The sequence below is a fragment of the Blennius ocellaris genome, assembly GCF_963422515.1.
Source record: "Blennius ocellaris genome assembly, chromosome: 5".
Taxonomy (NCBI): domain Eukaryota; kingdom Metazoa; phylum Chordata; class Actinopteri; order Blenniiformes; family Blenniidae; genus Blennius; species Blennius ocellaris.
The window spans coordinates 21,226,399-21,241,149 of NC_137654.1; the positions used below are offsets into that span (position 1 = coordinate 21,226,399).

At 42.3% G+C, this 14,751-nt stretch overlaps 1 protein-coding gene across 1 annotated transcript in view; it reads left to right on the forward strand.

The window, feature by feature from the left end:
- Positions 1-557: 557 nt before the first annotated feature.
- The window catches only part of pcbp4 (poly(rC) binding protein 4), a 39,159-nt gene continuing 24,965 nt past the window's right edge, over positions 558-14,751 (forward strand). The window contains exons 1-2 of the mRNA XM_080497258.1: positions 558-835; positions 14,520-14,710. Coding sequence (XP_080353384.1) covers positions 14,603-14,710 — 108 coding nt within the window. The 5' untranslated portion in view covers positions 558-835; positions 14,520-14,602. The remainder of the gene's footprint in view (positions 836-14,519; positions 14,711-14,751) is intronic.

Here is a 14,751-nt window from a genome sequence, read left to right on the forward strand (position 1 = left end):
TATTGGAAGGGACATAAACACAAAATTATTGTGATTAAAAAATAAGATATGATGGTATTTTATAGTTTCCTTTCAACACATGGAAGTTCAGAATCCCGGTTCCCAGTATTGTGTCTAATGGGGGTTGAAAGGGCTTAATATAAAAGTTACTATGGAATAAAACGGCTACCTTAAGTGTCCTCTTTTAAAAACACGTGGTGAGACATTGTCCAGGTGAAGCCGGCCCAAATTTATTTCGGGGAATCTCGTTTTCATCTCGACGTGACTGGATGAGGGTGAAGCGTCCGTTTGTCCACAGATGATGGAGATGTTTTAATATCCCGGTCATGTTGTGGTTCCACCTGGTTCCACCTGACCCAGGTTCAGTCATCCAGCACGTGTCGATTTGCGCTGTGACGCGCGCTTGGGGGGGACGCGCGGTGCTCCCACCCAGGGAGGGGGGTCCTGTGGGGACAGAGGGGGGCTCTCTCTTAATGGTGATCACACATAACGGGCGTGTGGGTCGGTGTGCGCGCGTGCGCCAGTGTGTGTGTGTGTGTGTGTGTGTGTGTGTGTGTGTGTGTGTGTGTGTGTGTGTGTGTGTGTGTGTGTGTGTGTGTGTGTGTGTGTGCGTGTGCGTGTGTGTGCGCGTGCGCCTGTGCCTGTGCGCGCGCCTCCTCTCCCTTCCTCAGCGCACAGGCGCCCTGCGCTCCAGTCTGCTGACACACCGGGAGGACAGTCCGCGCTACGGCTCCGTGTCATTGGACTCTATGTGGATACAAAGCCCGGTCAACACTCATCTATGGGGATAGTTTAGTGGGAGCTGCAGCCTGCGAGATCCTTTACATGAAAACAGGTAAGTGACTCAATCGAAACGGCACATATTTTTTTTTTTTGTGAACAGCGTGTTCTCAATTTTACAACTTGAAACAGCTCTAACACTGAAGGTGACATTTTTTGTTGTTGTTTTTTTTTGTCGCTTTCTGCTGTTTAAATACAGTGAGTCATAACTCGGATTACACCCAACAGAGAGACATGTATTTCCAGTTCAGCCAACAAAGTGCTCCAAACGAGCGATCATTGAATATAACCGACTGGAAGCCTTTTGACAGCGTAATTCTCACCGTGCATCCATACGAGCACAGTCCATGTTTTCAATTGGATTCACTCATACAGAACAGTGTGGGATGAAATCATGAGGATTAATGAAGCCATAAAGTGGCTGGGCTTGTTAGATAGAGCATATGGCACAACGTCGCCAGATGATCACGGGGGATGGGGAGGGGGGGGGGGGGGGGGGGGGGGGGGCGCAAAAGCAGGACTGAGAAGACAATTGGTCTCTTGTGTGTGGAAGGTTTTATGATAATGAAAGTGGACCCCGTTGGCCAACCCTGAAACACAAAGATCATTCTCAACAAGTCCTGGACTGTGGGCGCCTGCTTGGTGCTGAGGCAGCGAGTGTGTGTGACAGCACCATTATTCACCAAGATGCCTAATTGCTTTACACTGGAAAGAAGAGCTGTGTTGTTAAACTAACCCAAATGTGGTGCGAATGTCATTCTGATGAAGGTGTTTTGGTTTAAAAAAAAAAAATAATAGAATTGTCTGGTTACATGTAGTTTCCTGTAAGAGTGGCTCAGTTGTGAAGCACTACCACAAATTCACACATTTATTTGCCCTCCTCTTCATCATCCAGTCTCCAGACAGTTCCTGTTGGTTGTTTCCTTCTGGTATTCGATTTACAGCCAATAAGCCTTGCTCCTTTTATGAATTACTTTAATTTAGTACAAACATCTCAATTCCCCACTCTACTGGCTCCAATGCACACTCGCCTTGACATTTCTCTCAGCTGAAATCACAATGTCCGTTTTTCCCACGTCCACATTTACGAGTGAACATTGTGCATGCTTTGACTGGAACCTGACCACTTTACCCTCACAGATGTCCTCGCAACGCACCCATGAAATCAAAGAGGCTGATTATATTCTGACTACTTAGTACAATGGAATCAATAGGAGCCCATCTGAGTCTGGACCTGCTGATTGATTCAGGAAATGATGGCTCCTGCTGCCTGGAGATGCTCATGAATCTTGCATGCGCATCTCTAGCATCTATCTGTTTATAACAAATTGAAGAAATATGGGGCACAATTAGAGAACTGCAGATCACTTTGGGGTGTAGCTGCTTGTGTGAGGATTTATTAGGGTGTAATGCATTGTGTGGCTGTTGTTTTACGAAAGAAGTAGGTGAACATGATTCAGATTTATCTTCCTGAGCACAAAGCAGAAATCAATAAGAGATAGCATTTCTTTCTGTGTGCGTGTGTGTGCGCGTGCGTGTGTGTGTGCGTGTGTGTGTGTTGGAGGAGGTGTCTGCTTGAGCACAAAATACACTATTTTTTCCAGGAAAAGGAGCAGGACAAATTATTTGGCCGCTGCAAGAAGCACACATATCTTTTAGAGAGACTCCAGGGGCCACAGCGTCAGACCATCATGTATTGCTGATTCTCTCTCCAGATGCAATTCCTTAATGCACTCTGAGAGTCAGAGATCTAATAAGAAGTGGAAGAGCATCTTCAATAATGAAACCCCACCTGCTTCCCTGCTGCAGAGTGCGGGCTGGGGCCGAGCGGCTTCATAAATAACAGAAGCCAGACCTGACACGTGCTGCTCCAACGTCTGGGAACTGCCAATAATCCCTCTCATCTCGTAAGATGCTGCTCTAGCAGAGTGAGGGCAGAGCGAAAACAGGCCCAACATTTAGTTTTTGTTTCGCAGTCATCAAGTAAATGCAGCCCAGTTCAGCTGCTTTACTCTATTAAACAGATCTGCAGAGAGAGGTCGTGGATGTTCAATCACATTTTACAGACAACGAGAATACAGGAGGAGCTTTTGTGGATAATTTCGCTATTAACAACACAGGGGATCGCTGTGGCCTCCACTCCCAAAGCAATCTGAATTGTATGCATATTTTTATTTAGTTTCATTGATTTCCTTCAGCAGTATAACATTAGTCCCAAATTGTTTCTGTTCTTCACATCCACTTAAAATCCTGTAATAGCTGGTGGTGCTTTTGGACGCCACACTTTATGAGGCAAATCAGTATCATCATCTCGACTCAGGCACTAATTTAGATGTTGTTGTCACAAGAGCATTGTTGTGATACAAATTAATTTCCTCTCCAATATTTGAGATAAATCCCCTGTAGCAATTAACCTGAATTTGAATAATTAACCTGTGCTTGTCGCTGTCTAATAACTACACACTCTGGGCGCGGCTGTTTAATTTTTTTTTTCTGCTTTTCTACTTTGTGTTCATTATCCTTACATTTGGCCATGAGGTGATGACAGTGTTGTACAAGCAACTAAATCACACGAAGGCCTTGTTGATTAGTGATTTGGCTGCCTCAGTGTTGCCAAACAGTGTCACTTCCTTTGTTCTGGAACTTCTTGTTTTCTCTATGAAGAGAGTCTTTCTTCTGGAGCACAACGTGACCTCCGCTGCTACTCTTAACACGGAGCCAGTGGCTGACAGAGCTTCGGGCTGTCCTCGCCATGAAAAGATAGCACTGTGCTGAGCTCCAAAGATTGACCCGGCAGGCCTCGTGACTCCCCTGTTGTGTCTCGCAAAGAGTCTCATGAGCGTGATTTATTTAGTTCAGAAGCTGCCCTCAAAGAGAAGCTTTCATGCTGTCCGCAGAGAGCAGGCTGACTGGAGAAGTGACATTAGGTGTATCCAATATGAGCCCTACAGCCAGCGAGTCTTGTATGTTAAAGGCTGCCTTTGCAACAGTAAGCCGCTTTTCTTTACGGTACACTCAGTGGAGGTTTTTCTTTCAATTGGCCATCTGCATCTGTGTGTGTGCGTGTGTGTGTGTGTGTGTGTGTGTGTGTGTGTGTGTGTGTGTGTGTGTGTGTGTGTGCGTGCGTGCGTGCGTGCGTGCGTGCGTGCGTGCGTGCGTGCGTGCGTGCGTGCGTGTGTGTGTGTGTGTGTGTGTGTGTGTGTTTGTGTTGCGAGCGAGAAGGAGAGAAGCTTTTTATCCCCCTTCAGCTGCCGAGTGCCTGAAATATTTAACAGGGACTGCACTATTTTTGGGTTTGTGCTCAGTTTGTTGTGGGGCTTATGTAATATGTAGTTTTAGCTCAGCGCGCATGCTGATGTTTTCTACCAAAGAGCATACCGTCGTCAACGCGGCTAAGTTAAGTGTAGCGGCACTGCGAACATTTTGCAAGCCAGACTGTACAACCCTGTAAAGGACATTGTACAGTCAAGATTTATGAAGAGATTGGAGCAAGGACTCCAGCGCCATCTGTGCACTGATGAATTTAATTGCCGTGGTTGATACAGTATCTTGTACATCAAGGAAGCAGGGACAGTCCAGATCGTCTCAGGTTTCATGTCTCTCAGAGATATCGATCTGCTCGTCTCTCTTTCCTCCAAGCTGCCTCCATCCCTCGCTCTTTCTCTCTCTCGTGAGCTCAGTTCGTCTCCCATCTCTCTCTGCTCTCCTCCCTCTCTTCTCCTCTCTGTGGTGTCAGATTCTCTGACTCATGCCCTGGTGTGGAGGATGGGAGGAAGGCAGGGATGAGAGAGAAGAGAGAAAAGTCATTTTGCAGATAGAGAGTGTGACCTTCATCCAGTAAGAGGGATGGGATAAAAGCTGGAGTTAATACCCTGCCAAAGTGTATTCTCCACCATGCCAAAAACACTATTCAGAATGATATATGGTCTTAATAGGAGCTCTCTGATAATAAGAGGCATGCCATTGTAAGGCAAGGCAAGGCAAATGATCAGAAAATTCCATTGTTGTATCTAGAGGGATAAACACTCTGGAGAAGTCAAGATGTATAATCAAGCGAAAACAGCTTTTCTGTTTTTAGATACAGCTTGGTCACCAAAATCTGAATGATAACTGTACAGAATATAGTCCTGGGCCGTTTTGTCCCTGTGCTAACTAAAGCCAGTGTAAATACAGGCTCAGACAGTGTCACTCTGTGTCTGGAACAAGCGGCCGCCCGGGAGACAACGATTGACAGTCCAGAAGCACCATCCTCTAAGGTTCATTATCTGTGAGTTTGTGTTGTTTTATAATGAGAATGAGGAAGGGACCAGGTTCAGCTAATGAGAAGACGGGAGACGCTTTGTAAAAAGTGCTGCATCAAAGCCTGATCAATGTACGCTCCTCACAAAGTGGCCCAGTTCTTTTTTACGGGCAATAATCATCACTGAGTGAGAGCGGACTAAATACTGCTCCATCACGACAGTCTCAGAAACTGAAGGCTCGCTGTAGACTGCCATCACGGAGAGTCAATTAAGCTGCTGTTCATTACCCGCCGGAGTTGCTCGTAAATATGCAGATTCTGCCACAGAAGGCAGCGTCTAAGCTGTATAGACATAGTGACATGATCGTAAGTTAGTGCGACAAGAAGAAGCCTCGACGCTATTGATTCACGCCACTTATGAGGTTTGACAGACTTTGCAAATGCAGCTGTTTCTGGTGTCAATAATTCCCGAAAAATGTAGCTCCTGATGTGGCGAGTGTTTGCCAAGTGGTACGATGAGTGAGAAATAAAAGGTTTCTGTGTTGTGATGAAAGACGCTTAGCTCTGTTATCAGCAGGAATGTGTTTTGCAAAGTGAATTTAATGAGATTTTCTTTTAATAGCTGATCTGACTGCACTCCAGATTTGTTGTGCCGGCCTTCAAATGCACAAAGTTGTTAAGACATTGAAATAAAATCTGTCATTGTGATGACAACTTTTCAACAGATGTGTTGAAATTTTGTGGCTTTAATAATTTTTCGTTATTGTTTTTTTTTTTTTAATGCCTGATGTTGAGGAGTAAAACCACCCCGCTGGAGTTGAACTTATCAGTGCCAGCTCCTGTTTCGGTGCAGACGTGGCTGCCGGCCCGGCTCCAGCAGGCAGCTCGGGGGTCTGATAACCCTCTCTGGGGCCTTGCGGTTGACAGGCGACCCGCACTGCAGGCTGACACGGTTCTGCTTTAACACCAGATGAGGCCGGGGGCAGATAGGAAAGGACAGTACCCTCTGCGCCGGGGGCCGACCCCTCCCATTATATGTGACAGAGCCGAGACAGACATGCTGGGAGATGAAACACTGCTCTTTAATTTCAAGCCTCTCCTCTTTCACTGCTAAAGCCCCCTTCTCCTTCCTCTCCTCTTCCTCTCAGTGAGGAAATTGTTGTAGGAGAGCTTTATTGTTGAAAGCCTTTCACACTAAAATCAAGAGCTTGTTAGGCTTTTAAATCGTGACCTTTTCCTGTTAGAATTCCATATAATAAAACAGTATATTGAGCTATACATGGGGATATTTCCATAGTCTTACTGAATTCTCAGGTTTCTATTTTAGACTAGTTTTGATTATTTCCCATGTGAGATCCATGTGTTTCTTTTGCTTCTGTTCTCAGTAAATTAATTTCGTACCTTTCCTCACACCTCTTAGGATTTAGTAACATTTGAATGGAAATGAGAGGAAAGCTGAAGGCCCTCGTGGAGTTTCCAGTTCTGTCCGTCAAATCAGTTCAAACCACAACCAATAGATATCAAGGATTCTATGTTTAATACAGAAAATACTGAATAAAGAGTACTCATTGTGAACAAGACAAGATTCATGTATACTAAAATAATACAACAGATTATCAGCAATATTGCTGACTGTGTCTGGTGTTGAGTATATTAAGCATTAATAGATTTATATATCAGAGTTTGAGCAGATCCAACAGAGAAGAAGAACAAATAATTAACAAGTGAACACATGATGATGAGACAGGATGAGGTATTAAAAAAAAGATTTGTGCATCTGTAAATATGAAAACTAAAATTGATTTAACCAATAATATTAAAAACTACCTCACTGCGTGAATATTCCAGTTTCCAGCCACAGTACAAAATTTGAGATTGATTGGTTACTCTAAATAATTTTTTCGTGAGCGCTTGCATCTGAAGGCCATATAGAAGATGGATGGATAATCATATTCTCAATTTATTGGTACTTCTATGTTCAGTTGGCTTAGATCTTCAATTGCACTCGTGGACGGTTGGACATGAGAGGTTGTTCAACTCAATGGCAACCTTGAGCACAGAAAACCTTTTGCCCTTGAAGAAATGTAAATCTTTTGAAGGTTCTTTTTATGATATCCATGATTGGAAGTCTATGTATCTGTATCCACTGAATTAATCATCACAAGGTGGATTTCTTTGTCCATAGAGTTTTTTTTATGTGACACATGCAGCCTTCATTCACCTGTGTTAATATTATTCCGTTACAGAGCTCATGAAGCAGCACCAGTGATGAGTTGTGCCTTCCCCTCTTGTAATAGTTTCTTATAGTCATTTAAACCAAAGGCCACTGCAGGACGCTGACACTCTGCTAAAATGTACAGTATTCATTCTTGAGAGCCTCTACATACTCTTCTTTTTTTTTTTCTACACTCGAGAATGAGATGTAGAGGCGGAAACTCTAAATGACAGGACGCTTTGTTTACACTCAAGTGCCCTTGTGTGGATGAGCACACGTTTATTCCCTGAGCTTCTCATTTAAGTTTAGAGGAGACTGACTAACCACAAGTGAAGAGGAGCCCAGAGAAACATTTCTTCCCCCTCTTGTATTTTTCATCATTGTGTGCGGAGATGACGCTCTCATTGTGTCATCTCATGCACTCAGACATTCAGACATGACTGAGTTTGGAGTTTCTTCATGACAGATGGATGCACAAACTTCTCTGGAACTTCTCTGCAGATCAAAGCCTGTCTGCTCTCTGTGTGTGTGTGTGTGTGTGTGTGTGTGTGTGTGTGTGTGTGTGTGTGTGTGTGTGTGTGTGTGTGTGTGTGTGTGTGTGTGTGTGTGTGTGTGTGTGTGTGTGTGTGTGTGTGTGTGTGTGTGTGTGTGCGTGCGTGCGTGTGTGTGTGAATAGATGGCCCCTTTTATCCCAGCAGCTGTAAGTGGGTTTGTTTGAGTTTTGTTTTGGTGCACACACACATATGAATGTTGGAACATGTGTGCGATGGGGGGGCGGAGGGTTTGTTGGATTGCATGTATGGATGGTCTTTCACCTCTTGGCACCACCGTGCAAGCGTACACACTTTGACACCCTCTCACTTACTGGTCCATACGTGCCCACCCGGGGGACACCCGGCCTCCTCTCTGTCTCTGTATGTTTATCAAGCAGACCCTCCTCCTTTTGAACTGCATGCAGAGGGGAATCCTGTTTCCCCCGCTCACCACGGAGACCAGGCATGTCCCCCTCATTTCCAGTGAGGCCGCCCCGAGCCGTCTGCTTGCCAGTTGTGTTGGGGACATGATTGTCTCAGAACAGGTGTCCAGTCCTCGAGACAAGCGGTTTGTACAGCATCCTTTTCATCCCGACAGTCTCTCTGGAGTGGAAGCTTGAAAAGATGGCAAGAAAATTGAAAAAAAAAAAAAAAAAACGCCATTGCTGGCAGCTGTCATGAGATGTATGCTGGCTGCTTTTATCTGTAAAATCTTTGAAGTATGATTTATGAAGGATAGAGCAAAAGCATCCATCTCGGATACTTCATTAGCTCTTCTGGTGGTAATTATGCTGTATAATGATTCCCAAACTGTAATTATAACATTGCATGAGACGGTCCTGCATTTTTGTATCTGTCCATTTCCTGCACCTGCTTTACCCAGAGTAGAGTAAGAGGGGAACATTTTTGCACATCGTATATTTATACCACCTGTACACTGATCATCTGCCTTTTTCATTTGCACTGATGCAATGTGTCCTTCATACAACAGCTGTGTCATTAAGTTAAGTTTTACATCGATAGGTTTTGTTTTTGTTTAGTTTTTTTCATACTTGCTTAACTGGATCTATTTTAATTGAACAAATGTGTAATTATCAAAAATTCCCAGTGAATAAGTGCTTTTGTCTCTTTTCATCATGACTTCAACACTCGTATTTAGAAACTGATGAATCGTATTGTGTGTTTTTTGAAGTTAGAAGCTCATATTCGAGATGTAAACCTTGGCCGGGATGGGAGTGAAATGGTTACCCATCACAGCAGCACATACAGTTTATAATAATTTGGCTGCTAATTTAAGGAGATGGGGCAGAAAGATGCCAATCAAAGCCCCCCAAAAAAGTTTAATCTGGGTTCATGTTATATATGAAACGTTATATAAAGATAATTTTATTGTGGTTGGGATTGACTTCAGCATCCTCCAGCATCCAGCAGTATAGAAGATGGATGGACAGTATTTTTCACATCATATGACTGTCATATTTTATTATTTAAAGCAGATAATCGTGTCTGCAAATGTATGAAATTACCAAAAAAACGTATATGCTAGATAAATTATAAACAGATCTGAAAATGCGACTACGTGTACAAGTAAAACTATATTTAGAGAACAGTACAATGTCTTCTGATGATAGCAAAGCTAAAAGTGGCACTTCACTTGATTCCTGCTGCTATATGAAGCAGATCTAATGTGCTAAAGTGATCTTTGCTACCTGAGTTTCTCGTAACAGCTTGTAAACCCACAGTAATTATCAATAAACACCAACTCTATAAGAATCGGATTAGTTTGGTAGGCAAGAGATCAATCACAAAGCCAATAAATACACAAAACGATCGATGTCTGCACAACATTTAAGGCCTATCTATTGAACGGATTTCCTGTAAATAATACCATTTCTTCCCCCAAGCAGCCTTCAATCTCAGGGTGCTCTTGGTGTTTATTCTGGTTTGTACTGTTTCACAGTCCTCTCTATATTAACTTATAGTTATTCCTGTGTATATTTATTCCTGTATATGTTTTATTCTATATTTATTTTTGCACAGCCCACTACACGACATTGTAAAATATCTTGTTATATTGACGCAATGTCAAATAAGATTTATTTTATACAATTCTATACCACACATTGGCTCCATGGTTGTGCGGGGAGAAAAAAAAAACCCCCTGTGAACATTCAGGGCGTGTAGAGAAATCTGTTGCAACTGGCTATTCATCCAGTTCATATTTGAGAAAGTTCTGGAAAGCTAAATATGCCACCCAGGAGCAAGACGACGCTACAGCCTCCATACGTGTTTAGAGATGTGGTTTCTGACTTCCCCTGAGCCACTTTTAAAATGACTACCCAAACAACAATCATGATTCAGGGCTCTACAATATATTGCAAATGTATCATAATTGTTATGTCGATATGCTTAATATCCATATGGCAAAAGAATGACTGAATTGTGATGAATTCTTTTTCCATGCACTGGGCATTCAGGCTCTGCAAATTCAAAATGAGAGCATTTTAAATGTGGAAGAAAGGTGTGATTAATCGATGAAAGAAAATGTGTGATTAACAAGATGAAAAAAATGCAATCGATAGACACCAGTTATTATTTCATATTTGGTTGCCACGGGGGAAAAGTCAGCAGCAGAAAAATGAAGGGGAAAAAACAACAAAGTGTTTTTAAATGGCTGCTGGTGGGAATAGTGGGGGAAATTAGAGGTGAGAGAAAGAGCTCTGTTTGGAAGAACAAACCTCAAAGCACAGAAACAATACCATGATATCACTGTTTGTATTTACAGCATCATGGAAATACACATTATTACATGTCATGCAGCCCCACTGTAATCACAGTTTAACATATCATTTCATCCATGTTTAATTGCATTGTTTACTGTAAACTACATGATTATGTTATTGCTGTTTCAAGCCGCACCTCACTTCAAGCAGCCAAACATTTGAAACAAATGAGTACCGGTAAGTAACAAACCTGAATTGCCCTTTCATGCTCTTTAAGCTGACCTATTTTTACTTTTTTCAGCAGTAAATTTCTGCTCTGGCGGCCATTTGTTTATGCGTCGGTCTTTTGGTTCCACAAAGTCATGCGTAATTCAGTGTACATTAAGATGAATACAAGCAGTGACTCATGTGTGAGGCTCTTGCAGGCTGCAGTCAGGCGGAGAGACACCAAGGTTACAGAATCAGTGAGCGTGGACGGATGGTGGACAGGCTCTCGGCCCCTCTCCTGCGCCGACTGCGCTTTGGCAGCCCAGTTCTGCAGTTCACGCATTGCTAATTCCCTGTTCTGAGTTAGAGGCTCTAATTTAGAACAGAGGGTCTCTGTTCATCCTGGAACGCCGCTGCTTGGGATTCTGAAAATGAGGAGTTCAGAGGCTCACCGCCCTCACACAGACAGAGCACAGGCCTTGTTATCAACCCACAGAGATGCACATAATGATCTCTTCAACCATTAACTCCAAATGCAATAACGTGCTAACATCTTGGCCATGCCTTTTAGTGCCTGCACATAATGAAGTTAGCCTATGGGTTACACAAATGTGCTTTTTGATAACATGTGTTCAAGATGCATCGATCAAGCTTAAGAGTCGCAAATACTGCGCCTTACATCTGTAGCTAACGGCAGCCGAAATGCTCCGGTTTTTGTTTATCTTCACTCAGCCCCCTGGGTTTTTGTTCGATATTTATGGAAATTATATGGAGATGAGCTTCTAACTGATAGTTTTGTATGGCAATCTGATGAGCATTGCTTTGAAAAAAGCGAGGGTAAGTTTGACTTGATGCAATATAATCCAGCTAAATGACATTTTGCCTCACAACATTTTAAGCGGCTGGCATGTCAGACCAGGGCCATGGCCGTGGTAGAAATATAAAACAGTCAAGCACTATGACATCTTAAGAAATGCGTGTGTGTGCGTGTGTGTGTGTGTGTGCGCGCACGCGTGTGTGTGTGTGTGGGTGGGTGGGTGTGACAGAGAGAGAGAGAGCATCTCAATGTGTCTTTGCAAGCATGCAGGACATAAATAAATCAGCCAAGCAGTGATGGCCTTGTGCACTAAGTAAAAGCAATAAACCTGCCTACAACAAGTCTCTCAGGAATTGGATCTCATCTAAAATAACGCCCATTTATTAAACATGATCTCCTCACACAGCTCACCAAATCTACAGATGGCATGCTGATTAAAAACAAAATACACGCACACACGTGCGTCTGTATGTCTGTACTGTGGGCTGCCTGGAATTCCTTCGGCAGACACAACAGGCCTTCATGAGTCCAAGAAAAGGCAACCATTTGTTTCTGTGTTGATAATAAATACAAGTTTTAAACATGAACGGGACAATAAAACATTCCTCTGCTACATGTGGACTTCCTCACAAATCTGAGATGCATTTGAGTATATTATAGAAAAGCAATGAGGCATTAACTGAATTCATTTTTCTCTAAGCAGAGGTTCAACTTTCAGGATATCAGCTCACAATGATATCAATTTGAATGTCCTCAACATTTCTACACAAAACATAATGACATTTCACTTAAGATTAGTGGTCATTTGTGATGAGCAAATGGGAGAATGTAATTTCATGATATGGGATTGCTGTTATTAGATTTACAAAACAGACAAAACTTAAATGATGTTTCTTTAAAGATGCCTTATGATTTTTAAATATTCAAAGTATGACTCATCAGTGTGGATAGAAAATCCTGTCATATAACAAAGTAAGGATGTTCACGAACAAACGACAAGTGATTTTAATCAGGTTTGGAAGCCGCAAATGAAGTGTTTACTGAACAATCAGTGTTTTCTTTTAACCTTGTTTTGGCATCTTTTTGGCAAATCTGTCAGTGTTTGTTACTCTACATTAATGGGGAATAATAAAACCTCACACAGTGTAAGACTAATTTGATGATGTCAAACAAACCAGTCAGGAATATGTCCAGTGTTGATTCTCATGCTGGAAAATAAATATTTTTAATTTGGTGTGTCTGGATGATTATTTACATAGAAACCTGGTATTTTGGTGACTTAATTCTTTTTACACATCTGCTCCAGATACCAGGTTTTAAGGTTGAGAAAAACTGTAAAATTAAAAACATTTCCCTGGTAACACATTTTTATTCGAAGACAAATGTCAAAATACTTTTAAAAATAGATTTTTAAATGAACATTTTTGACTATTTCATGACATGTTATTTAAAAAATGAAGACAATATTTAGCATATTTTCTGCTTAGTGCAAATTAGCTTTGCAGAGACGTTTTGCAGATTATTGCAGCTCACACTCACTGAAAGGAATAAAAATAGTAATTATTGTAAGATTCCATTGAAATAGAATATTTTTTTCTGCAAAGCATAAAAAAATGCTTTCTGAATATATTTTTTCTGTATTTTCATGAGACAGACTTGCCATTAGGAACTATAGAGAATTAAAAGGACTGCAGGAAGCCTATTTTATTGCCATTGCGCTTCATGTAATTATTTTTTTATTATATTAACACCTATTAGTTCATCTTTTGGAAAATGTAGTCAAATAGTTGAGCGTCTTTAGAGACCGAATCAACGGAAGAATTTAGTTGTTTGATATCTGATTGTAAAGTCGAGCTTTTACTCATCATGTTTCCACTTATGTATCCTTCTGTGTTCACTTCTCAAGCCTGACAAATATAAATCAAGAGGAAACATGAATGTTTCCATAAACTAATTATACACATGATGCAGAGACTGTGAGCAGCCAGGTGACTCGCACATTAATCATCATGGCGTCCGTCACATAGTTGACATGCTCCGAGCTGCTGCCACAGTGTCATTCCCGGATCAGTACAGACGCTTCCCATTTGCTGTCTGCTTATAACCCATGTGTGCACATGTCAGTGTCCTTTCTTATTCCAGCTGGCCGGGATGGAGCTGATAACACCTCAACACCACTGTAGCTCCAAACATTCTCAAATTTCAGGGGTGAATAAAAAAACCTGTTAGAAATTTGATTAACATTAACATTTGATTAAGTATGAAATGAAATTTTTGTGCCCAGTAGGAATTTTTTTTTCTACATTTCTTTCCTCTTTTATTTATTTATTTATTTTTGCCACGAGTTTAAAGTTTCACTGGGCTCGCTGTGGGAGGAAATACTCGCCAGGTAATGAAGATAGTGTGTTAGTCATCAGTGACCTCCCACTGTCTGTTAGCATCCCAAAGCTGAGATGAGACGCAACATCGCTGACACTGCTGGTGCTCGTGGTCAATATGCTGCACACACAACGGTGCTCATTACGGCTTTGTTATGAATATCATCATCAATATTCCATCGACTTCAAGTAATGAAGAAGTTCTTCATGGAGATGTCTGCAGCGTGAACGTCCGGCAACGAAATGCATGTGTTTGATTTGTCTGCTATTCATCCGAATGTCTTTGATCTCCCAGAATGATCCTCCAGTTTACAACGCTGGTAGATTCAGTACAAGCGGACAATTCCCGAGAAATGAACTAGAACGCCGCCATTAGTTCTAATAGTACCACATAATGTTCACTGAGTGATAGCGCTGAATTGGTGTGTGTGTGTGTGTGTGTGTGTGTGTGTGTGTGTGTGTGTGTGTGTGTGTGTGTGTGTGTGTGTGTGTGTGTGTGTGTGTGTGTGTGTGTTTTGGTTGTTAAATCTATCCAAAGTGATTAGCAGTGTTGTTATTCTAATTGTGTTCTCTCTCTCTCTCGCTCTCTCTCTCTCTCTCTCTCTCTCTCTCACTCTCTCTCTCAGCGCTGCACTGAAGGACCTCGGAAAGCTGGAGAACGAGAGCTGGCCTCGGCTTGACTGTGTTGACCAGCGAATGAGCCTTGTTCATGCGTCTCCCTGCGTGCCACTCCCACACCGCTATGAACTGTGAGCAGGACTTTGGCGACGGGGGGTTGGGAGTGACCCTCACACTACGACTGCTCATGCATGGAAAGGTTGTTTACGAATGAATGAATGTATGAATGCATGCATGCCA